Consider the following 26,759-nt stretch of genomic DNA (forward strand, 5'->3'; position numbering starts at 1 on the left):
ACACCACACCCAGATCATTTGTATTGTTTATAGAAGTTTATTGGGATGAAGACCGAAGTGTTGCGATTTTTGGTCATATGTCTTGCTCATTATGTGCAAACATTGATCAGAACAGTTTAAGTTGTTGGGTTGCCGGTCGGTTCCTCTCAAATCACAAACAATGCTATGATGGAGCAAGTATTCGCATGTGACGCGACTTGCTTGTATCAAGAACCTCGAATACCATTAATAAAACGAATTCAATATGTTTTGTCTTTCTAATATTGCATTTTTACCCTACACGGGGGTGTCCCAGTGACGCTTGCCTATGTGTCTACTCATAATAATGAAGCTTGCTAATAATATGGTTGCTGCTTTGCGGGAATCTAGTCTGCGCATGCGTCGGTCATACCCACGTGATGTGACGCACTCGCAGTTCTGGAGGGAACTTGTCGCTCATGCGCAGTATTGCAAAATATGGCCGCTTTGTTTTTCACATGCTCCGTGCTTGCACTGCTGCTTTGACAAAGCCGTTTATTCTGCTTAACTCCTAACGCTATAGGGGGAAAAGAAAGTCATGCAACAGTGGAACCCAGCCAGCTGGCAGCCGAAGCCAAGATGCTCCTGGGAACCTGCTCTCTAACCCAGCTAAAGAAGCCGATTTGTACCTGCAGTGGCAACAAATGTATTAGATTTTGTGTACCCCATTGTCTGCTGAAACCGCTCTTGCCATGGGAACTGGAATGTAAGGGGTGGGTTCGAAAATGAATATTAAGTCTGAGGAAGTCAAAATTTTAGGAGGTACCATGACCTAACCTCCTCTCTTGCCCAATCAGAAATTAGGGAACCTTTCACTTGCAACATTTGTGGGTGGTACATTGTCCCGAAAACAGTATAATTTGCCTAGGTTTAGCTAGAGAAATTGTCCGACTTGTCCGAATAGCTGACCTGTCACTGACCCAACGAACTCTATAGGTGATTGATACAGAGAGCTGCAGAGCACTCTGTCCGTAATTTCCTCAGATTCAGTCGGAGTTTGGGAAACCTTAAGTGCTGGCGAAGCACTTTGCTAGGAGATTCGAGAACCCAATCGGGGTTATTGGCAGATTCCTTGCAGAGAAGGGGTAGCGCAGGCGTTGCATCCGAAGCTGCAGGTGTTTGGTCGTACCCTGTGATGAGCCCAGTCCTGATCCAAATCCTGAGGTTATCCTGTCCTGACTGTCCATGAGCTGTACCTGCTCGCCTACTGGCAGCCTAAGTCCTTGAGGGTCCTTTCCCGCCTTTTTCAACCGACCCGTGGCCAGGGTTGGTCTTCATTATGTCCTAGGTAAATATAAAGTTGCGTGGGTGTTTGTCTGTCCAAGCTTCTTTTTCCCTTTCCCGAATAAAGCAAATTACCTATTTGTCCTTTACCCTGTTTTTCTCTACAAATAAGGTTCTCGTATAAACTGATGTATTAGCATGTTCCATTCTTTCCCTACCCTTAGTCGAATTCAGAATCATATGCATATATAGTTTGTCCCATTCTTACCCTCCCTTTAGGGAATAAGCACATCTGTATAAGTCAAATTGCATAAGTTTCGTTTCTTATAGACTGTTAGTGATAACAGAAAAGTTGACTTTGACTAGTATGTTCCCTTTTTTTCTACCCGCCTTTAGTAAAGTTATGAAAGTCTGTTGATCTAAATTTAGCTTGTTCCTTATTTTCCCTTCCCTTTATTTTCCAAATTTCTAAATTTTTCACACACTGATTCATTGTTATATTATTTTCTTAATCTTAGTAATAGATAGTTTGATTTGTATTAACCTGTGGCTCACGGAAACTAAAGAAAACGATAACTAGATAAAGGTTTTTGAAACTTCTTGCGTTTGTGGTTATTATAAAGAGTACAAAGAAATTTAAATAGTATATGGTATTTATGTTGTCTACTTTCTTCACAGCTAGCTCCTAGGTCCATTGTGATCTTAGGTACCTGAGACGAGGATTGGTAAGTCAGGTACACGGAAAAAAATAGAAAGGAACCGAACTGCTGATAGTAGAGTGTGGGTTACCTGATTGAAAGTATTACAAGAAATATTTTATGGGCCCTAGTGTGCATATTTGGTAACAATGCTGGTCGGGTGACCTGCGCGCTCTATCAGTAGTTTTTCTGGTAAGCAGTAGGATGGTTAGGACTAGTTAAGACAGGTAGATAGGTTAAACCGTGAAAAATTTAAATGTGCTGCTAAAAATATTTTTTTCTTGAGAATCGATCGATCGACTGTAAAAATATTGTTTGAAATGCTATGAAAGGTTTCTTTTTAGGTTGTGATAAAATGCTGCTATATGATTTAATGTATTAACAAATTATTAGTGATTGTTATATGTTGTCTGGAATCCCCGGGGGCAGAATAGCGGGTGGTGAGGAGAATACACCTTGCAGTGAGGTCAGTGGCTCGAGGAAAATTAGTGCATGGTTAGGTAGAACTGGAAGCGCTAATAAGGGTTTTCTGAATGAGTAGTTGAATAAATGATAGCAACGAGTTCGCTATTGAACCTTCAGTTGTGATATTACGTGTTAGACTTGGCTGTCTCTAGTTGGCAGAGGTATACACTTCTGACAAATAGGGACTCACCTCCTCTAGTCAGGGCAAGGGGATCACACACTTAGATAACCCCTGCTCACCCCCTTGGAAGCTTGGCAAAGCAGACAGTCTTATCTCAGAGACAGTGACTTAAGCATTTATGACCACATACAGTAATAAAGTGAATACACTACAAATGGACACGACACCGTAGTATTATAAAAATAAGGATTTTTATATAAGGCTTAGCTCAAGACCAAATAACGACAAAAATATACCACAATCTTAATAAATACTCTTGGAAGGAAAAATAATAGTTCAAGCGTAGTTTCTTCTTAGCACAAAGTCTTTAGTATCAAAAGCAACTCTTCTTCTTTAAAATCACAGTTCTTGGCAACAATGTAACCCACACAGGAGTCACACGACGTTGAGGCAAAGTTAATCCAAAGGATCGGCGTCGACCGCGAGGAGCGCTACGTCGAGCCCGGAGTCGCACAGACCCCCATAACACAGTACCTTGGAAAAGCGAAGCACACGATGATCAGCGGCGTCGAGATGTCCGGCCTCGGAGTCAGGGCGACCTGCAGCAGTGTCGACAGATGTCTGGCAGGAGCAGCGCTCACGAGGCGAAGCAGGATACGGCGTCGTCGTCAATGATGTTGTTGCAAGAGTGAGCAGCGCTCACGGCATCGAGAGGGCACGAAGTCGATGCGATCAGCAGCGGTGCAGACCTGGGGTCACTTGGAGCTGGAGCCGAACTCGCTACTCACTGGCGTTGCTGCTGGCGTCGATCGGGCCCGGCGGCCGGCGTCGAGGAAGCGGGACACTGGAGCCGTTACTCACGATGTCGAGCTGGATTCGGCGGCATCCGTCGGCGTTGAGATTGCTGGTTTCTTTCAGAGGTGCTGGACTTTCAGGTTCCAGCAACAAGCACTTTTAGCAGATGAAGTCCTTTAGCCCTGTGACTTCAACAGGAGGCTGGCACTCTTCCAGCCCTTGGAGATTTTCTTTAGCAAAGCTTGAGAGTACGCACTCAGTTCCTCTCTCCTGGTTCCTTGGCAAAAATAAAGAAGCAACTGCAGGGTTTCCCCAACAAACAGCACACTGGCAGAAGAGGTAGGCAAGTCCTTTGATCAGCAGGCTTCTTGTCCTTGGTTCAGGTTTCCTTGTCAGAAGTGATCTAATTTCTTGGTTCAGGGGTCCTTCTCTTATACCCCTTTTTGGCTTTGATCCCTTTTTCCATGCAGGGGAATTTCCCCACATCCTGGGTTTGTTGTGGGTGTAGCCAGGCAGAGGCACCTGGCCTATTCACTGTGCAGGGCTGGGTCCTCAGATGCCCAGCAGGAGGTGGAGCCAGCATTGTCACTGGCAGGAGCAGAGCTATCGGCCTCCTGGTAGGAGGTGGGGCCAGGATCGTCCCTGGCAGGCACAGAGCCATCAGTCGCCTGGCAGGAGGTGGAGCCAGCATTGTATCAGGCAGGGCAGGCTATCAGGAACTACTCTCCCCCTACTCTCAATGCAAATGTCCCACTCATCCCACACTGACTCACTCAGACCTCTGGAGCCACCCAGCTCCTGTCACACACACCGAACCAGCAGAAACCAGAAATAGTTAGACAAGAAAATAGCCACTTTCTAAAAGTGCTATTTTCAAACCCAGAGTCCAAAAACCATCCACACAAACGGATGCGTGATTAAACCCCGAGTTCAGGGATACCAAACTCGACATTGTACCATGCTCCCCGAGCCAGCTAGGATTATAGCATTAATAATCATGGCAGCCCATTCTAACTAATGGAGAGCAGGTAACCTTACAATAGTGAAAAACGAATATGGCTGTAATACACTATTAGGACATGCCAACTTGGTCAGGCTTGTCCTACCTTATGCTTACAATGCACCCTACCCTCAGGCCTACCATAGGGGTGACTAACATGAAGTTAAGGGAAGGTTTGGGGACTGGCAAGTAGGTGTACTTGCGCAGTCAGCGTGACAGTACCAGACTGCACGTAGGTCTAGCAGTGGGAGACCTTTAGACATACTTTTACTAGGCCGCTCTTGTGGGTGGCACAACATGTGCTGCAAGCCCACGAGCAGCATTTGTATTTACAAGCCCTGGCACTCCTGGTGCACTAGACTAGGGACTGACAGTAAACCAAATAAGCCAAACATGGAATTCAATCAATACAGCAATTTTCCATAGGAGCACTTGCACTGTGGCACTGATCAGCAGTGGCACAGTGCCCAAAGCAGTATTCCAGCAAAAACATCGTAAACAGAGGAGGCAAACAGAAAAAAAATGGAGGAGAGACTCAAGCCAATGATGTCAGGTCTAACATTACCTAGTAAGGGTCACACGAGGAAGGAGTAGTAGGTTCATCGGAGCTTGAGTGAGAGCAAAGGAGTTCGCTAGTGAAACTTTGGACTTAGTATATATCCCGGAAAGAGTGGATGAGTCAAAGAAGTCGCAGGTTCTCTAATGCTTGTGTAAAGGGTAGGCAGGAGGGTCTATCCGTAGTGTATGAAAAGTAAAAAGAAGAAGTTTACTTGCAGTGAAACAAATCTTTCTGTCTAGACACTCGAGTACAGTGGCGAATGTTATACGTTGTAAATTAAATATAAGAGCACTTGCACTTTAAGAAATCAAGTTTCCATTACCTTGTGAAGGAGGGAGTCAGTTGCGGAGCTGCGCTGATGTCACTCTGTGTCGCGCTGGTATTGGTCGAAACCGCGGGTGTGTAGCGGAGCTGGAATTGTAAAGTAGGGGCGAGTGCCGGAGCGTGAGACCGCGTCTCACGAAAAGGCTGCGCACCCATTGGTTGAAGTTGTTTGCAATCACCGTGTTGATTGGCTGTTGAAATTTACAAGGCACGCTAGTATTGGAAGAACGTTTGTAAACAAAAGTACATACTTTAAGCCCGAGTTAGGTTTACGAGGTATATGTGGTATTCGTTTAATCCCGAGACTAGACCTGATCCTAGGTACTTAGGGTTTGCGAAAGGTCAGTGGAAGGGTTGTAAAATTAACGGAATGCACGGGAGCAAGAGGAAAATGACTTTCGCAGACAAGGTCAAGAATTATTTCAAGAAAGACAAGCCCATAAAAACTAGAGAATGGTTAGCAGAATTTTATCTGAAAAATCAGACAGAGACCCGAGAGAAAAAATTGAAGCAATGGAGACAGAATATGATGGTAGAAGGACTATTCCCAGTACGAGGCGTAGATGAACACATGGGAGGGAAAAGGACAGAGAAAACCCAACACTTAATGATTGCGGGGATTCGGAAGACGAATACTTGGAGGATTTATTAATGAAAAATCCACCTCCATATGATGAGGAGTCTAGGTCCTTGAGCTCAAAGAATCCATTCATCAGGCCACCCAGTAACAGGAGGGCCAGTGCAACTGATACAGCAGGTTCAGGTTGTAGGCCTAGTAGTAAGGAGGGATTTAGCATGCCCGATACAACTGTTCCATGTTATAGACCGTCCTGTGGTGAGGGACCAAGTACGACCATTCCAACTGCCCCGAATCTTTACCCTCCATTAATTCCACAAATAGTACATGACCCCTCCTCAGAGAAAGTCCTACAGGAACGAGAGAGAGAGGCCTTAACTAAACAGAGAACTGAATTGATACAGAAAATAACAATGTTAAATTAAAATCCAGAAGCTCTGACAATTCCAGTAACTATTGGACCAGTTGTTCCTCTTCACAGGGATAGACAGGCTAGTCCGAAAACTCCAGTTATTTCTCCAGTTGTAGCGCCGCCAAGAAAAGAACCCCTAATAGTTGATGACGAGACAAGTGAATGCGAGTCTATAATTTCCTTAATGGACTTGCCCATAAGAGAACCAGAAGTTAGCGCACCAAGAAAGAACACTCAGACTAGTGCACGAGAAGTCCTGATAGAAACAGCTTCAGGTACTCGAAGTGCCACAGTAGTGACTCCGGAAGAAATAGATCGATGGACTCGAGAATTAGAAAAGGTATCTTCTCAGCCAAAACCATTAGATATTTACAAAATAAGAATAGAATTGGAAGAACTGATGGCTGGGAACGTGGGACTAGACAGGCTAAACACTCTTAATGAGGAAGAGCTACTGTTCATATGTAAAAGCATTACCAGAAATACCAGAGTGTTCCATGAGAAACTAATGGACACCGCAGCTAATATGGGAATAGATGTCAGTAGATCTAAAGTATTGCAGGAACCATACAGAGTAGAATTTTCTGACAAAGATTTGGAAAACATGAACGTGTCAGGAAAAAAGGTGCAGATAAGAGAATTGTTACACCTGTTACAGAAATGGGGAGACCTAGAAAAATGGAAAGCGAGGTGGGCAAAGAAAAAGGAAGACAGTAGGTCCCGACACGTGTCCACTGAATATGTCCTAAAAGAAACAGATAAAGCTGAACCATTGTATCCCATGAGAGAAGTGCCAGGTGGGAAGTATGTACATGTTCCATGGTCCTGACAGGATATTGTGTCATTCACAAATGATTTCCCAAAATTACGAGAAAAACCTGTAGAATGGTACAGGCAGGTTGAGAGGTTTATTAAGGTTCAAAAATGCCTCCTGAAAGATCTAGATGGGTTCTTGACATTGTAGTTCCCGTAGATTTGTGGACAGAATGCAAAATTGCTGTTGATTGGCCCAGTGAGGAGTATGCCAGGGACACTAGGACAGGAGCCCCCTCAGCGGAGGTGATGAGAAAATATGACCAAGTAATACTGTACTTAAAAGGGAAAGTGCCTGCTAAAGAAACTGATTGGACCCGTATAGATAGAACTACCCAAAATCGTGATGAAACTGTACATTCATATTATGAACGACTGTTACAGGTGTTCAAAACGTACAGTGGAATAGATAACATTGAGATGAAGGATATGACCCATTTTATTTATCGATTCGTGTTAAAGTTAAGACCTGAAATTTCACAGTGGATTAAAGACAATAACATCTGTTGGCAAGCTAAGCCTATAGAGGAGGTCTTGAAATACGCCAAGAAGATGAGATGGAAAATAAAAGGAAAGCATTAAAAGAGAAGGTCATGTGGGCACAAGTGAAACTGGCAGAGCAAAAGGAAAAGCAGTTAAGTAAAAGGAATAATAATAGCCAGAATCAAAGCCCTGGGGTGGAGGGAACCCCAGGGTTAAAATGAGCCGAGAGGAAGCCAAGAAGAAGTTCCCCTGTCACGGGTGCGGACAGATAGGGCACTGGAGAGACAAATTTCCAGCGATACAGAATGGTAATATGCCCAATAATGATTTGCATCCACAGGTGCAGAAAGAGGGGCCACGAAAGACTCAGCAACAGGTAAAGCAGCCACAGCTGCCTCGTGCACCTAGGCCAAACTATAGGAAAAGAGCACAACAGAGTGAGGAAGCAGAGGTTTGGGAAGGAAGGGAGGATAGAAATGCAGCATTCCTCTGTGATGAACCTTACTGACGGTGCCTGAGGGGGGAGGACGAGGAGTGCGTGCTTGGCGCCTCCTTGCCGGTAGACCAGTCAGGGCCATACATTGAAGGAAAGGTTGAAGGAAATGACGTCACCTTTCTGTTGGACACTGGTGCTACCCGTTCTTCTGTAAGAACAGCAGATGTCCCAAACCTACCCCTCTCGGGAGAAGCAATCCAAGTAGTGGGTGTTTCTAATCAGTTAATTAGTACCCCAGTAACTGAGCCCATGGAAATCACAATAGGGAACTTCAAAGAGATGCACAGATTCGTCGTCTGTGACTCCAGTCCTGTGAACCTGTTAGGACGTGATTTGCTGTGCAAAATGAATTGCACCATCTTTTGCACACCAAAAGGCGTTGAAATTCAGACCCCCAGATGAAGATGGAATTTACAAACTAATGTTAATTAGGGCTGACTCAGAAATTAAAAGACTGACAATACAAGACTTACCTGAAGAACTCCAACAAACAGTGAAACCCGAGGTGTGGGATTTTATTGGAAAAGATGTAGGATTAATGGAAAATGTTGACCCAATTAAAATAGCCATAAGAGAAGATGCAGTCTACCCGAATACCAAACCCTACAAAATGAGTGCAGAAGTAAAAGCAGGGGTTGCCATCGAAGTAAAAAGATTATTGGAAGCAAACATCATACAAGAGGTAATGAGAAGTCCTTGTAATTCACCCATAATTGGAATCAAGAAACTGAGTGGTAAGTACAGGGTAGTGCAGGACCTGCGCAAGGTAAACAAAATTGTGGTTCCTTGCTGTCCTATTGTACCAAATCCTGCCGTGATCTTGTACCAAATTCCATGGAATGCTGAATGGTTCACCGTCATTGACTTATGCCATGCATTCTTTTCAATCCCATTGCACCCAGACAGCAAATGCCTTTTCTCATTTGAATTCGACAGTCATGTCTACGTCTGGAATCGTGTCCCTCAGGGGTACACAGAGAGTCCTTCAATCTTTAATCAGATTCTGAAAAAGTGTCTTGAATCTTTGGTCCTACCTAGAGAATCAGTGCTGGTGCAACACATAGACGACCTCTTGGTGGCGTCTAAACGTCAGAATGACTGTGTTGTTGGCACCATTGCCTTACTGAACCATTTGGGGGAAGGAGGGCATAAAGTATCACCAGACGAATTACAGTTCTGTACCTCTTCAGTGAAATATCTGGGGCACCAGATAGAGAAAGGTATCAGGAAAGTAACAACAGAAAGAATCAGGATAATTAAAAACATGCATCTACCCCGTACTCGGAAAGAGATCAGAATATTCCTTGGGGTTGTAGGATACTGTAGACAGTGGATTGTGGGATTTGCAGTTCTAGCAAAACCATTGATAAAAATGACCAAGAAAGGAGCAAAAGACCCAGTAGAATGGGATAAAGAAAGCATGTCAGCTTTTACAAAATTACGAGACTGTCTGTGTACTGCTCCTGCATTGGGAATACCTGACTACTCGAAAGAGTTTGCATTGTTTTGTGACACACGCGACAATTGTGCATTGTCAGTTCTGACCCAAGCGCATGGTTTGACTAGACGTCCTGTGGCATATTTTTCTGCCACTTTAGATCCAGTGGCTGCTGGATTGCCTGGATGTCTGAAAGAAGTAGCTGCAACTTGCATGAGTCTTGAGCAGAGTGAATCCATCGTCATGGGACATCGTGTAACTGTGTATGTTCCACATGCAGTTGTAATCTTACTGACCCGAACTAAAACCCAGTATCTCACTCCTAGTCGGCTGACTAAGTATGAAAGGATTCTGGTGGGTGCAGCAAATGTAACCATTACTCGATGTAACTTATTGAATCCAGCTACTCTATTACCTGATTCCCTCATTGCAGAAGTGAAGGGAGAGGTCGAGCATGATTGCATAGACCTAACTGAGTTCAGTACAAAACCACGCCCAGACATTAAGGAAATGCCTTTGCCTGTTGAAGATTACTAACTGTTTGTGGATGGCTCGTGTCTAAGACATGAGGATGGAGGATTAAGTGCTGCTTATGCAGTGTGCACATTAGAACGTGCAGTAGAAGCATCCTATTTCTTTGGAGTCAAGTCTGCACAAGTATCCGAATTAATTGCATTAACCAGAGCCTGTAAAGCTGGGAAAAATAAGAGAACAACCATATATACGGACAGCCAGTACGGCTATGGGGTTGTGCATGATTTTGGCCAATTGTGGATGCAAAGAGAGTTCCTGACCTCTTCAGGTACTCCTATCAGGAATGGGAAGGTTGTAAAGGAGTTACTGGAGGCAATCCAGTTACCAAAAGAACTGGCAGTGGTCAAGTGTGCTGCTCACAAATCAGGCAATGACGATGTGACAGCAGGTAATCGATATGCTGACCAACTAGCCCAATATTGTGCACGTTATCGAATGTCAGTCAACATCAAGTTGGGGGGTCATGGAAACAGCTGCCAACTTATGGTGTTTGAAGATGTGCAATCATGGGAAGAACTGAAAGATTTGCAAAACGCAGCAGGACCAAGAGAAAAGAAAAGGTGGAGAAAGACTGATTGTCAGAAAAGGAGTGAGGATGGTGTTATGGTTTACACTGATGGTATGCCTGTATTGCCTGACAGCTTGCTTGCTCCTATGGCCCGGCTAATACATGAAGATGGACATATAGGCAGGGATGCTATGGTTCGTGTCTTTGAACAGACATGGTACAATTCGAAATTCAGGAACATTGCAGAGGCACTTTGCCAGAGGTGCTTAACTTGTCAGCAGTTTAATCCTGGAAAGAAAACAGTAGTTACAGCAGGTACGATCGGGAAAGCAGAAGGTCCCTTTGTCAGATTACAAATTGACTTTATACAATTGCCCCTCTGTAAAGGAATGAAGTACGTCCTTGTCATTGTCTGCTTATTTTAAAAATGGGTAGAAGCTTATCCTGCAAAGAGAAATGATGGCATCACTGTAGCCAAGTTGTTACTAAGGGAACTGATACCTAGGTTCGGTTTTCTAGTTACAATTGAATCAGACAGAGGTGGGCATTTTCACAATGAGATAATAGAACAGCTTTGTGAAGCATTCAAAATTACCCAAAAACTGCACTGTGCACATTGCCCAGAGGCTTCTGGAGTGGTAGAACAGCTGAATGGCACTATCAAATCAAGTTAGGAAAAATGTGTGATTCCACTGGAATGAATTGGATAGACGCATTGCCCCTTGTCCTGTTGGGAATCAGTAGTATTCCAGATCGGAAGACAGGCCTGAGCCCCCATGAAAGACTGATGGGAAGAGTAATGCGACAAGCATGGGTGCCAGGACACAAACTGCTAAGCATTTCTGATGATTTGGTGCTAGAGTACTGCAAGCAACTTGGCGACCAAGTGCGTTCTCTCTCTCACCAGATTGGGGAAGACGCCGTCACCAGGCCAACAACTCCAGCCCATAATCTGAACCCAGTAAATTTGGTTGTGCTAAAGAAACACACCCGATCGAGTTGTCTTGCACCGAAGTGGGGAAAACCGAGACAAGTGATTGTTGTTACCACGACAGCGGTGAAGTGTGCAGGTGTGCCGAAGTGGATCCACGCCAGTCATACAAAAAGAGTGACTGAAAACGAAGAAACTGAGGCTGAAGGTTGTGCAGCTGAGGGGTCTCCTGACGTTGGTCCTGAAGTAGCTGATGACGAACAACCGAGCACCAGTCCAGAGGAGTGGGTCCCAGTAATCGACCTGACATTCGATCCCATAAGGACCAGAAGATACACCTATTTAGATAGAGAGTGGAATAGTGAGGACGAGACAGGAATAGAAAAGGATAACCAGATTATCGAGATCCATGTCAGATCAGACAACGAAGAAGAACAGACAGGGACAGAACAGGCTATCGACACACCTCCAAGAACTCCTGAGATTGAAAAGGGACAATTAGGAAATAGAGCAAAAGTTCAAGCGGAAGAAAATCAAGGGTTCGAAGTGCTTGAACAGGATCAGATAGAAATAGATAAAAGTGTTCAGGAAGAAGAAATTGAAACAAAACAAAGCCAAATCCGACATACACCTGAACAAGGCCAGCTTAGTGACCAGGCAGAAGAAGTCGACTCAAGACCTGGAACTAGTCAGATAGGTAGGGAACAAGAAACCATCGAAGCAGATGTACCACAATTGAATGAAAATAAAAGATCCTTAGACAAAAACCCAGTAACCGTGCCAGTTAAAAGATTCAAGAAAAAGAAAAGTGAACCAAGGTTCATCAAAAGACTGAGACTAAGACTAAAAACTGTAGAGGAAAAGCTTGAGGAAAGGAAACAGGCTGCTAGAGAAAAGGAGAAATCGGGAACTAAGCCTAAGAGAAAAAGTGCCCGACTAAGGAAACAAAACAGTAAATATCAGGATCCCGAATGGACTTTTCTGGTACTGGAGGAGTTCGAAGATCTTGATATAAGTGACGAAAATGACGAAGAGGTGGTTGCAATGCAGAGCACCGAAGAAGAAGAGCCAACCTGAAGTTGCTTGGTGTAAGAAAACTTGGATAAAGTTACAAAGAGGGGTTGAAAACTTCTCTTAAGCCCAAGATGTCTGATTACAGTGTAAATGGAAGACCTAGGCGTAATTGGTGTAAAACGTGTTGTCAAATATGTGTATGTAGTGTAGCACTAATTATAATACTTTGGATAGGACTGACCATAACCATTCCCTCTATGATGAACGAAAACCCAAGTCGGAACCCCAATAATAATTTACCGGACGACACTGTAGAATCACATACTAGAAACACTCCACAAAGTATAGATGCATTAGACAGACCAATTAGCTTGAAACAGACACAACTAGACTTAAAAGCATCAGATGAGGAAGACTTACACTTCAATAAAATCCAGAACAAAACTCATTTAAATGTTTTTGCGAATTTATTAGTACATTATGTAGAGACAATGGAGATTGATGACTGTTATGTCTGTATGAAGCTACCTACTTCAGTAGCTGAAGGTGTGACTTACCACCACTTACCCTTGACCTATGGAATTTCCTGTAGTATATGGACTAGCCTATTTTACAGACGAGGACCGTTACATTATTACTACTCAAACTTTGACGTGACTTTTTCTGAACTTCCTGTTAGAAGGACTCTGAATCCTGTACATACGACTAGAGATGTAGCTAAATATATGGGTGATTATTTTCTAACTGCAGGAAAAATTAACATAAATGACGCACACAAGAATAACCTGGCTTGTTCTCTACATGAAAAGGAGAAAGAATTTTTAGATATGGTAGAAAAAAGAAGAGAAAGCTTCCAAAGGAAGGCCAAAGATAAAACTCAAAGTTCCTAAATGGGCAGAAAATATAGAAAGTACCTCAAATGGTAGAGAAAATGCTGCCTTGTTGCTGGATTTCGAAAAGAAGGGGAAGCTTTGTCTTCATAGAAAAATGACTAGTTACTATAATAACATATTCATTGGTTCCAGTGAGTGCGAACATAATTACAAGGTAATTGGGGGTTGGGGATTCAAAGATGGGTCAGAGCCCGTGTTTCCTGGAATTTATTTTATATGCGGAAACAAGGCTTACTTCAAATTGCCGGACCATTGGTACGGAAGTTGTTACTTTGGTATTGTCTTTCCGAAGATATACCATGTAGGGAAAAACACTGGAAGCATTGAAAAGACTAACAAATTAGCACACACAAAGAGAGAGAGTGCTGGAGAAATAGTGGGAGATATTTTTAGTGCATTGATACTTGCAGTGGGAGTGACTCTGAATACACACAGACTTTGCAAATTGTCAACAGTAGTGGATCGGTTATCTACTGACACTGCTGGAGGTTTCTTGATGGTCAATACCAAAATGGTTGCAATCAGATCTATGGTTTTACAAAACAGGCTTGCTCTTGACACCTTATTAGCAAAGGAGGGCGGAGTCTGTAGAATGTGGAAAGCGCAACATTGTTGCACCTACATACCTGATAAAAGTGTGGAGATCAAAAGGTATGTGAGGAATATTACAAATTTGGAAAAAGAGCTCAAACCACTGGAAGTTGACAGTGCCTGGAAGAGACTAACAGATGGTCTTTCCTATGTAGGTCATTGGTTTACTAACCTAGGGAAAAGTTTGTTGAGTAAAATATTATTGCCAATCATGGGCATTAGTATAGTAGTGTTTCTTATATTCATTTGTTGTAAATGTCGCAAACATCAGAAAAAGTACACTTTGAATAAGAGAGGAGTGAAGAGGAATGTGGATGAATTGGAACTGGAGGAACTGAATAACTAAATTTATAAAAAGATGAAAAATTCTCACCCTAATAAAGAAATGAAAGGGAAAATGAATCGAATGATTGAGGAGATTGAGATGCAAGACATGTGACAAGTTGGCATCTGGTTCCATTTATAGTGATGATAGTAAATATCATCAAAGAGGGGATTGATGGAGCAAGTATTCGCATGTGACGCGACTTGCTTGTATCAAGAACCTCGAATAACATTAATAAAACTAATTCAATATGTTTTGTCTTTCTAATATTGCATTTTTACACTACACTGGGGCGTCCCAGTGACGCTTGCCAATGTGTCTACTCATAATAATGAAGCTTGCTAATAATATGGTTGCTGCTTTGCGGGAATCTAGTCTGCGCATGGGTCGGTCATACCCACGTGATGTGACGCACTCGCAGTTCTGGAGGGAACTTGTCGCTCATGCGCAGTATTGCTAAATATGGCCGCTTTGTTTTTCACATGCTCCGTGCTTGCACTGCTACTTTGGCAAAGCCGTTTATTCTGCTTAACTCCTAACGCTGTAGTTATTATAAAGTAAGGGATGTAGAATAGCCATTCACGGTATACAGTGTATTCATTTTTTCCTGTATTTCTAAATTGTTTTCGCTTACTTTTCATGTACCATCCTAGGGGGGGCCTGGGAAGCACCTCTACTCCATCTTGAAGCCCGAATGGGACCAGTCATGTGACGGGGGGAAAAGAAAGTCATGCAACAGTGGAACCCAGCCAGCTGGCAGCCGAAGCCAAGATGCTCCTGGGAACCTGCTCCCTAACCCAGCTAAAGAAGCCGATTGGTACCTGCAGTGGCAACAAATGTATTAGATTTTGTGTACCCCATTGTCAGCTGAAACCTCTCTTGCCATGGGAACTGGAATGTAAGGGGTAGGTTCGAAAAAAAATATTAAGTCTGAGAAAGTCAAAATTTTAGGAGGTACCATGACCTAACCTCCTCTCTTGCCCAATCAGAAATTAGGGAACCTTTCACTTGAAACATTAGTGGGTGGTACATTGTCCCGAAAACAGTATAATTTGCCTAGGTTTAGCTAGAGAAATTGTCTGACTAGTCCGAATAGCTGACCTGTCACTGACCCAACGAACTCTATAGGCGATTGATACAGAGAGCTGCGGAGCACTCTGTCCGTAATTTTCTCAGACTCAGTCGGAGTTTGGGAAACAGACTCAGTCGGAGTTTGGGAAACCTTAAGTGCTGGCGAAGCACTTTGCTAGGAGATTCGAGAACCCAATCGGGGTTATTGGCAGATTCCTTGCAGAGAAGGGGTAGCGCAGGCGTTGCATCCGAAGCTGCAGGTGTTTGGTCGTTCCCTTTGATGAGTCCAGTCCTGATCCAAATCCTGAGGTTATCCTGTCCTGACTGTCCATGAGCTGTACCTGCTCGCCTACTGGCAGCCTAAGTCCTTGAGGGTCCTTTCCCGCCTTTTTCAACCGACCGGTGGCCAGGGTTGGTCTTCATTCTGTCCTAGGTAAATATAAAAATGCGTGGGTGTTTGTCTGTCCAAGCTTCTTTTTCCCTTGCCCGAATAAAGCAAATTACCTATTTGTCCTTTACCCTGTTTTCTCTACAAATAAGTTTCTCTTATAAACTGATGTATTAGCATGTTCCATTCTTTCCCTACCCTTAGTCGAATTAAGAATCATATGCATATATAGTTTGTCCCATTCTTACCCTCCCTTTAGAGAATAAGCACATCTGTATAAGTCAAATTGCATAAGTTTCGTTTCTTATAGACTTAGTGATAACTGAAAGTTGACTTTGACTAGTATGTTCCCTTTTTTTCTACCCGCCTTTAGTAAAGTTATGAAAGTCTGTTGATCTAAATTTAGCTTGTTCCTTATTTTCCCTTCCCTTTATTTTCCAAATTTCTAAATGTTTCTCACATAGATTCATTGTTATATTATTTTCTTAATCTTAGTAATAGATAGTTTGATTTGTATTAACCTGTGGCTCACGGAAACTGAAGAAAAAGATAACTAGATAAAGGTTTTTGAAACTTCTTGCGTTTGTGGTTATTATAAAGAGTACAAAGAAATTTAAATGGTACATGGTATTTATGTGGTCTACTTTCTTCACATCTAGCTCCTAGGTCCATTGTGATCTTAGGTACCTGAGACGAGGATTGGTAAGTCAGGTAAACTGCTGATAGTAGAGTGTGGGTTACCTGATTGAAAGTATTACGAGAAATATTTTATGGGCCCTAGTGTGCATATTTGGTAACAATGCTGGTCGGGTGACCTGCGCGCTCTATCAGCTATGCCTTTGATTACACCAAACCTTTAAAAGGACTCTAGCTGTAGTAACACACGACTAAAGGAAATCAAAATGGATGAGGATAAGAAAGTCCAGGGGCACAATGACACCAAATAGGATTTCACACACTTTCATCATAAAAAATAAGTCTTGCAGATACACTTCTAAGCCTTCAAAATACGTTTTAGTATAAAGTTAGCATCTCAGATGCTTCAGTTGCACCGATAATACACATATGTAATGTCTTCATTACTCTTACCTCAATTTTCAGACTGTCATGTTGCACCGTGAAGTCCAATCTAGCTGGAGCAACGTCAAATGTAATTCTTTCACCCCTGTAGAATGGCACCTGAAACAAAATTCTGCAGTCAAAATGTGTAAAAAGCAATAGATGGTTGGAAGGAAGAACTGTGCACAAGACCCCTGTGTATACAACTGATTTGGTATTTAGATTTTACACAGACTTGGGCAACCAACTCATCTGAAACTTCCTTTGAATCAGCTATACATACATTGATTGATCTGCCTGGGAAGCATATGTGGTTATTTCGAACCACATCACTTTCCAAGACCCCTTAGGTGGCTGGAACTATAATTTGAGCATTGGAATGCAGAGATGACCACTGAAGACAAAGAAGTGGCTTGTGGCCGATAGACACTAGTATAGGCCGTCTGAACAAGATTCCATTGTTTGTTTTACTGTTTCTGCCTTTTCAATAAAGAAAATTCTACCTTCAGTATGAGGAATGCTGTAATATCAAACACACAAAAGTTGATGGTAGGAATACTTGCAATAACTTTACCACTGGCAATCACTTGGGGTAGCATTTCAACACATTGTTCTTCTACCCATCATGCCACTTCAGTTTGGACCCGGCCATATGCAAACCAGTATTGACCCTGCTCAAATAGGAACAGCCCAGACTGAACTGCCGAAGTATGTTCTCCCTGGACCAGAAAACAACAACCAAAGACCGCTTTTGCCCGGATTGGGGATCCTCAATCTGCTGTACCTTGGTTCCAGTGGCACAGTGACCACAGGACCTAAGTGGTAAGGGTATGCTCACTGTGCCACTGAAAACAAGCAACACCCGACTGATGAGCCCAAATGAGAGAGAAACCAGTCTTGGGTTAATTGTTTTCCAGTTTAGGAGGACCTGGCCTGGCAGGTCGGGCTGGATAATCCCATTGGACCAGGGTCAAGACTGATTTGCACATGGCTGGGTCCAAACTGAGGTGATATGGTGGGTAAAAGAACAATGGGCTGGATTACTACCTCAGCGATTGCCAATGGTTAGATTTATTTCAAGTATTCCTTCCATCATTTCTGTGTTGAATGTTGTAACCTTACAGTTCTTGTTCTTCTGACCATATTTGTGGTTATAGACCCCCTTCCTTGTTATAGTCTTTTACCTGCAACTCGGGCCTATAACTCGGACTCAGAATCTTTGAATACTGGTATAACCATGGGCAACGGCTATATGCTATATTGTAGAGGGGATAATATCCTTCCTCTATGCTAAAAACGTTTTTCATAGTTATAATACCTTTATTCATTTCTATATTATCTTTATAAAGGACTATGAAGTCCTGTTTGGGGAAACAAATTATGACAATGGAATTCAACAGAGTTTCAAAAACAGTGTATTAAAAGGAGCTACAATCAGGACACATAGGACATCTTTAGTGTTTCAACATTTGCTGCTATCAAAGATAGTTAAGATGCCGTTTCCTATGTGAAAATGAGGATGGAGCCACAAATGCTTGATGAGGGCTGATGCCAGAGAAACAGAACTTTAACTTCATCCTATGATAAATATTGCACCCCTCAGTGGTCCTGTATATGTTCTCAAATTTGGCACAGACTGAAGATTTATCAACGCAGTGTGGATATGATCCTTCTCTTATTATCCATCTTTCACAGAACATTTGTGTTCCAATTGCTGTATAGGACACTCCAAGCCAGCTAATGGGTATTCTTTGTGGTAGGATAAGTATTCACTAAGCAGATCACTTTATAGATACATTATTGGAATCCCTTAACATGTAGCGTCTGCGTATCAATTATAATTCTTTTGCTCTTTATCTGCTGCCTTAGTCTAGATTTTGTCCTTCCATGATTATCTGTCAAGGACATGTTTACTTTAATAAATTGACTCCATAGAGTATTCTACGTGTTTCCTTATGCCAGCTACAGAGTACTTTACTCTCTTTCACTTGCAGGGACACTAACATTATCATCCATATAATACACGTGAGCCTGCAATAGGTGTATAAGAGCCCATTCCTAATATCTTTATTACAAGAGACCTGTGATGTCTCTAGTCACCCATAGTAATGAAACAGCATAGCTGCTCAACTGTAATAAGTTATTACAGTCGAGATGCAACGTTCTAATGCCAAGGTAAAAAAAAAAGCAAATCACAAAGTATTATTGCAGCTGCACCATGAACAGCACAATGAAAACAAAAACAAGATTTTCATTTTTAGGATCTGTTTTTCTTAATCGAATAGTGATGAGCAGAAAGGAGATAGTCATAGCAACATGCTTATTTTTTTTGCACAGTAATGGACAATACAGGAAATAAATATCCGTTCTGCATTTTTATACACAGTCTGAGCCTCATCACTGTTTTTAATTGGACTTGCATTAAACTGATTCCAATTTGTTTCGCTGCAAATTACTGCATTTTGTTACATTTAAATGCGAACTAGATTCCACTTTTATTCTTCCTGCCTACAACCATATTGTCTTTTCATATCAAAGAGAAAGACACCAAGGATTTACCTGCTTTTCAGGAAGTGTGATGGTTTGCCCAAGTATTGGGAGGAATAAAATACCCTCTGCTGTACAGTTTAAGGATAGTACTAGTCCTCTTGGAGTTTCATGACCTTTTAAAGGAACACAGCTTTCTACCACATGGCCACAAAACTCGTAGGTGACTTGCATTAGCCTTATAATGTACAGCAAGGGGTACTTTATTCAATATATCATATTAAAAAAATGTAAGCAATTTGAATTGGTTTCGAATCATGCTCTACTGTATCAAATGAGGTAGTAACGTTATTGAGGTAGACTTTGGTGGACTGTGTACTATGTCAAAACAAGTAGGATGTCCTGGTGGCTGTATTACAAGTACGATAAGCTATAATGCACTTGAAATAATCTCACCCCCAGAAACCGAAGCCAATGCACACAAACACCCCATAAAAGTCTGGAAATCTTTCAACCTCATACCGGAAACCGAGATTCTCAATCTGATCCCCACCCCAAAACCCGCAGCTTACGCATTAGATCCTTTACCCACTTAATTGACAAAAAAAAAGGAAACTCTCCATAGCTCCATACTGGTGCAAGATCATAAACAGCTCCCTGAAAACTGGCGTCATTCCTGACTGCCTCAAAGCCGGCCAAGTTACTCCACTCCCGAAAAAACCTGGCCTTGACTCCGACAATCTTAACAATTGACTCAGCCATACAAAAAAAGTCAGGAGAATCAACAGAAAGAGTCAACCATGGAAAACCATGGTTTAACATGGATTGCCGTTCAGCAAAATCCGCGTTAATAGAAGCAATAAAAAGTAAACACGTAGATAAAACTAGGGAAAAAAGATATGCCTACAGTTTAACATTAGCTGCTGCCAAGAAAGCTTAGGATGAGGAGATCTGGACAGGCCTTATAAATGCTGCCAAAATAAAGGATCAAGCAGGATTTTGGAATTTATACTCAAAGGGCAATAGGACAGGAAACAAACAAAGAGACCTTTTTCTGGATGAAGACACTTGGGTCAATCATTTCTCTGAGCTTTTTGATGATCCCAATACCGAATCCGACTCCAATAATTTTGCCCTAACAGATGAAATGATTGAGCAAGCAAAAGCAGCCAATTTACATTTCTCTATCAAGGAAACTAATTATGTTCTACAAACAATAAAATCAGGGAAAGCCCCGGGCCCCGATAGAATCCCAGGCGATTTACTAAAACATGATTTGACTGTTTAGGGGTCCTATATGAATGCTCTTTGTAACACTATAGTAAACTTCGAGCCAATACCAAATACATGGAGGGGGGCTGAAATTGTTACGATTTTTAAAAAGGGGAACAGACTTGATCCGGCAAATTATCGCCTGATCAGTCTGATAGACATTCCACAGAAAGTATTCGCTAGACATATATTGCTGCGTCTTTCATCTTGGATGGAAGATGTCTATCTATTAACAAAATTCCAAGCAGGGTTTAGGAAAAAGATTAGCACCACTGACCAAGTCTTTAGATTCCAATGTTTATGCTGGAAGTACATCACGATCAGACAGGGAACTTTGCATGTAGCATTTGTGGACCTTAGAGCCGCTTTCGACTTGGTCCCCAGAACTAGGCTTTGGTCCCATATGAAAAACCTTGGGGTACCAATCAAATTACTAGTTCAAATCATTAGGATGCATGAAAATAACTTTGCAAAAGTAAGATGGGGAACAAGGGGAGAACTTACGAGAGAAATTCCAGTGAAGAGTGGAGTACGGCAAGGTTGCGTGCTGGCAACAACCTTGTTTTCTTTGTATGTAAACGACATCCCCTCGTTCCTTGAAGAAAGCAAGTGTGATTCACCAAGGTTAGGAGGGGATGTGATCCCTGCACTACTCTTCGCTGAGATACCATTTTAATCTCCCAGACTCCTGGTGGCCTTCAAAAGCTGACTAACACTTTTCAGTTATATTGTACCAAAAAAGGACTTGAAATTAACCCTAGCAAAACAAAATATATGTCCATTAACCCAAGTAAAACTTTTAGAAAAAATTTGGAATTACAAAGGGATAGATTAGAATATGTGAACAATTTTAATTATTTAGGTATTACGCTGGACTCCAAAATGTCATGGAAACCTCAATTGGCAAAAACAAAATTAATACTGCTCCAAAATTCAATGCCTATTATAAAGAAACAGAGAGAGCTCCTCTAAGGCAACATCACCTGCTATAGAGGTCTTTAAATTCAAGGCCCAATCAGCAGCTCTCTATGGAGCAGAACTTTGGGGCCCACATTGTAAGCACAATTCTTAAGTGGACGAAGACAACTTTGTACGTAGATTATTATCTCTACCTAATAGAACACCGATGACGCCGGTTCTTATGGACATTAATCTACAGCGCACTCATAATCTTGCTGCGTTGCGCCCCCATATGTACTGGATAAGAATCTGGACAACAGAAGAGCTTATCCATTACAGAACGGGTCTACAAGAAATAATCCCCTTTGGTACCCTGAAAAATATTTTTTGGTTTAAACATATTGCCTACTGGTTTGAAAAACTAGGACTATTAAACTACTGGCAATACCCTCAAGAGCTAACAAAATCTTCTAATAAAAAAGTCAAGCAACTATTTTGGGATTACGTAAGTAATAGACTGATACAAGATACCAATACAGGGTCGCTGACTATAAGGTTTCTCTAAATCAAAGACATTCCAAAATTCGAAACCTTTCTGGATGAGATTAATCTTCCATTAGCAAAATCATTATATCTTAAATTTAGATATGGGGTGTTGCAAACCAATGATAAGAAATCCAAATGGGGCAACAATGTTCAAGGTAAAGATGCAGATAAATGTGATTTTTGTAAAAATGTAGCATCTACTATAGAAAATGATACACATCTTATGTTCCTGTCTGGCTTATCGGTATCCGAGAGAAAGATGGATTAAACCACTGTGTAATACCCTTAATTTAAGACACTGCAGACAGGCTGAACGGATCTTAAGATCGGACACAACTCGTCTAATAGTATTTTGTGGGTCTAAGTATCTTACGAACGTAATGTTTCTTAGAGCCAAAAGTGGTTTAAAATTGTAATTGGAGCAGCACTTTAATTATATTGTCATAAGGAGGAAAATTAACTAATTTCTTCCTCCTCCTCTTTCCATCTTAAAATGTTGTCCGCCCTCTTTTATAATATGATGCCAGAAAAGTTTTTAATATTGTATGATTGACCGTATATTAATATGAACAATGGAATGTAGTTTTAACTTTCACACCCCTGTTCATTTTATACTTATTTTATAAAACTATTGTATTTTTTTTAAACATAATTCTTTTTAAATCTGATGAACTATGGAGATAACCCCCTTGTCCCTGTTATTTGGTATACTAAACAGGATTCCCCAATTCCTTGTAAATTCCTGTAATGATGATTTTTAAACTTAATGTGTTGTATTTTATATTTTGCACTTTTATGGTCCAAAGTAGACCGAAATAAAGTATTGAATTGAATTGAATTGACTCAGCACATGGACAACATCAACCTTCTAGATCCTCGCCAATCAGGTTTCAGAAAAGGTTGTAGCACGGAGACCCCAATCCTTAACATTGTGGATGACATTCACAAATCTCTAGATACCAACAAATGCTGCCTAATCATCCTCCTGGACTTGTATGCAGCCTTTGACATTGTGGATCACAATCTTCTCATCAAGGCTCTCCAGGACAGGGTAGGAGCAGACGAGGTGGTCATACAGTGGTTCTCTTCCTTCTTACACAAACGCTCCTAAAGGATAAAAATCAAAACCTTCATGTCCGACTCATCCTGTCAACAAAGGTGTCCCCCAAGGATCAGTGCTCTCCCTTCAACTATTCAACATTTATATGGACCCCCTCACCTCAATTCTCACCTTTCACCTCTATGCAGACGACACCCAGATCTATCTGGAAATGTCCTCCTTTGAAGATATTCAGAGACTAAATAAAACTCTAAAAGATGTCCAACATTGGCAACCCATGAACCACCTCAACCAAGACAAAACTAAAATTCTCCTCATCTCCAACAAAGACGAAAACCCCCAAATCAAGGAATGGCTTAAAGAAATCGATGCTCTCAACTTTAATCTCACTCTGGCTAACACAACTGAATCATTAGGATTTACCCTAGACCCCAACCTTGACATGGTCAGTCACATCAAGAACTCCGCGAAGAGTGCCTTCTCAATCTGAAGCTTCTCAACAAAATAAAACCCTTCATCCCGCCCAATGACCTCAAACAAGCCACCTAATCTCTGGTGTTATCCAGACTCGACTATGGAAATGCTAGCCTCACCAGTACAGCGAAATCCCACCTAGCCCCCCTCAAATCAACTCTAAACGCAGCAGCCAGAATGGTCACGGGAGTCAGAAAATTTGAGCACATTGCACCTGCACTCAAAGATCTAAAATGGCTCCCAATAGAGATGCGTGCCAGCTTCAGAACTGCCTGCCTCACACACAAAGCCCTCCACACAGGGAAACCTGAATACCTGGCCACCAAACTCAAAAAGGCCAGCCAGACTAGGAACCTCAGGAGTTCCAACTTCCTACTGCTTAATCCTATGAAAACACGCAAACCGAAAAACGCTGCACGATCCTTCTCCGGAAACGCACCCAGAATCTGGAACTCCATCCCAGCAGACATTAGGACTATCCCGTCCATTGTAAAATTTAAAAAACTCCTAAAAGACCTCTACCATAACCGTGCCATCCCGGGCAGGTAACCAGCGCTAGAGGGCTCATGCCTGCATTCTGCAGCATCATGACATTGGTCACCATAATCTAGCTCCTCCTAGCATCCCTTCGCTCCTCCATGCTCCCCACTCCCTGAAAAAGGTTCTGCACAAGACAATTGTGCACTCTGCGAGGCTCTCAGGACTGCCCTGCCTCTATGTTGCACTACACGCCTGGATTTCCGACCTGATATGTATAGATATGATTATTTGAGATTCCTGTACTATAACTGCTGTAAAGTGCTCTGATACCCTCAGGTCTGGCTAGCACTATATAAAACTCCTAAAATAAATAAATATATGGCAAGCGTCCACTACGTTGTGTATGAGTACTCTGTCCGTCAATCTCTAAATAAATTCCCTAATCTCAAAACTGATATTCTTTTAGACCATCAGATTTGATATTTTTGACTTGTGTTTTCAAAAGCCAACATCTGTGATCTGCTCCCCACATTCTCCCGATTCGCAATCATTTTCAGGTTCCCTGATATTACACTGCATGAATACTGGTGTCACAAGCACCCTTCTGTAGTGCAGTGAGAGCTTCAATTCTCAAAGACGCCGCTTGAGATTATGCAAATGACACAAGTAGCTCTAGGAGAAAGGACCGGTGTCATCTTGAATGCAAATCAACAAAACAGCTTTGTACTTTCATATGTTGATCCAGTAAACTAAAGCCTTCCAGCCATAATGCCACAGAATCCTATTTAGACTCAAAGAACTGCTGAGCAATATCAAGGTGAAGTTAGAGCCAAAACGAATATCTGTACAAAGTGAATGAATGGATGGCTGATCAAGGTTTGGCCTCTCAATATCTGACCTGAAGGTATTACAAAGCCTAAAGGAAGGCAACCTGAATATAGTAGAAAGGTCTTCAGCACACAAAACAAAGACGTGTGAATTATATTTAAAAAAAGGGAATCACCCTACTGAACGAGTATGATTAAGTGGTATTTGCATTGGAAGTGCTAAAGAGGATCTACTGGTATAACTTGTGCCGCACAGATATGCTCCCTATGGATTAACATACCCAACACTAGTCAAGGCTGAAAATTAAGTTAAGCCAACATAATTTGCGTAATTTCATGTCACGTCTGTTACTCAAATTTACTAAAAATACGCCATGTCCCGTAATTCCACAGCTGTTTGCAGTAAAATTATAGGGTGGGAACACAAGAAGCTGTTGTTCACAACAATCATGTTTTCCGCACGACTTGTTTTGCGCAAAAGGAGTCCTCTAGTTGAAAATTGACACAATAATGTATTGTGCGCTAGAACATAGCACTAAATGGCGGTTTTGCATTTCACTTATATACACAATTTTCACAAAATGTTTCACAATTGTGCAAGAGAAATTTAACCCTATTTCGAACACCCCTAATTAACACATAGGAAAATATGTAACCTTGGGCATAAGTGACAGCATTAGAAAGTCAGAGAAAATGATGAAGAGAAGTAGAGTGGATTGTGCAAAGGAAAAAGTGTGAATTTATTTCTATGCCTAGTTGGGAAAAACTAGCATAATACAGGAAACACAAAAACCTCCTTAATTACTTCCTGGCTTGTACTGAAGCAGCATAGGATAGCAGCAACATAGGTTAGCAGCTTTCAGAAGACCTGCACACATTTATTACACCAGTTTGTGTTTTAGCAAGTACCATGCATTGTGTGTGCTCAAAGACTCTCTTAGAGCTTAGTGCCTTGATGTGGCAGCATTTCTGCTTTACCTGCAAGGCGGTGCTCTGTAATAAGCACAATATGCATGTGCACATTGCTTCTTAGAATGGAACAGAGCCAGTTGATTACACAACATCAAATCTACACATTTGACACCAGAACCCTTCCCTTTATTTTTACTTCCTCCTGTTGCTTAAGCAGATATTTTAGATTCCCATCACAATCAGAATGCTTTTCAAGGTGTGAATAATACGGTTATCGCTTTGCAGTGAGAAGACATTAATTTGTGACTAACAGTTAAGAACAGAAGTAAACGTACAACCGTGTTGTGCATTTTCCTTTCTCCACTTTTTTAATGCATGCCATCAAGACATGTAGAACCTTATTTTGGCAGAGGATTGGAACTAACCTTTCCTTGGTCTTCCATCACAAAAACTGAAGCCAGAAATCTTATAAGACAAAGAGTAAGCAACAACTACTTTGAGAGGGGTTTTAGTTGTTTGAGAATTGTAAAGAAGTAGCCTCCTTTATCTTAGACAAAATAAAGCCTCCTAATGCCGTACAGATTACCTAGCAAGCATGTACTCATACAAGGATTATCTAAAAAAAACAGATGGTAGGGGAACAGCATGCAGCTCATACTCATTTTAAAATCACCACAGTGCTCAACAGGCACTGCTCGTGAGACTTTCTACCTTTCTTTTGGTTCAGTTATGTTTAAAGGCAATAAGCAGTGGTTTCCACCACACCGGCACTGTAAAACCCAAAGCTGCCAGTCTATTGTGTTTAAAACACTTGAAAAGACTAACCTGACACAACAGATGGCCATTGTTGTTGCTCACCCACCTGCTTATGAAAGTCCAGGCATGACCTCACAAATTCTGTAAGTAATATGACGCTGTGCTTTAAGACGTTATTTTCCATAATGTGCACTAACATGTTATGTTTCTAATATAACACTACATTCAGCATTTCCAGGGTGCTATTAAATGGGTTTCAGGCTATAAGATAAAAGTATTTTTACCAACCTTTTTCACGTTTAATAAAA

At 41.8% G+C, this 26,759-nt stretch overlaps 1 protein-coding gene across 1 annotated transcript in view; it reads right to left on the reverse strand.

Annotated features, from left to right (window-relative positions):
• LOC147688566 (BOS complex subunit NOMO1-like) overlaps positions 1-26,759 on the reverse strand; it is a 301,458-nt gene that overhangs the window by 231,349 nt on the left and 43,350 nt on the right. The window contains exon 9 of the mRNA XM_086941434.1: positions 16,768-16,857. Coding sequence (XP_086797560.1) covers positions 16,768-16,857 — 90 coding nt within the window. The remainder of the gene's footprint in view (positions 1-16,767; positions 16,858-26,759) is intronic.

Source organism: Lissotriton vulgaris, chromosome 10 (assembly GCF_964263255.1).
Source record: "Lissotriton vulgaris chromosome 10, aLisVul1.2, whole genome shotgun sequence".
Taxonomy (NCBI): domain Eukaryota; kingdom Metazoa; phylum Chordata; class Amphibia; order Caudata; family Salamandridae; genus Lissotriton; species Lissotriton vulgaris.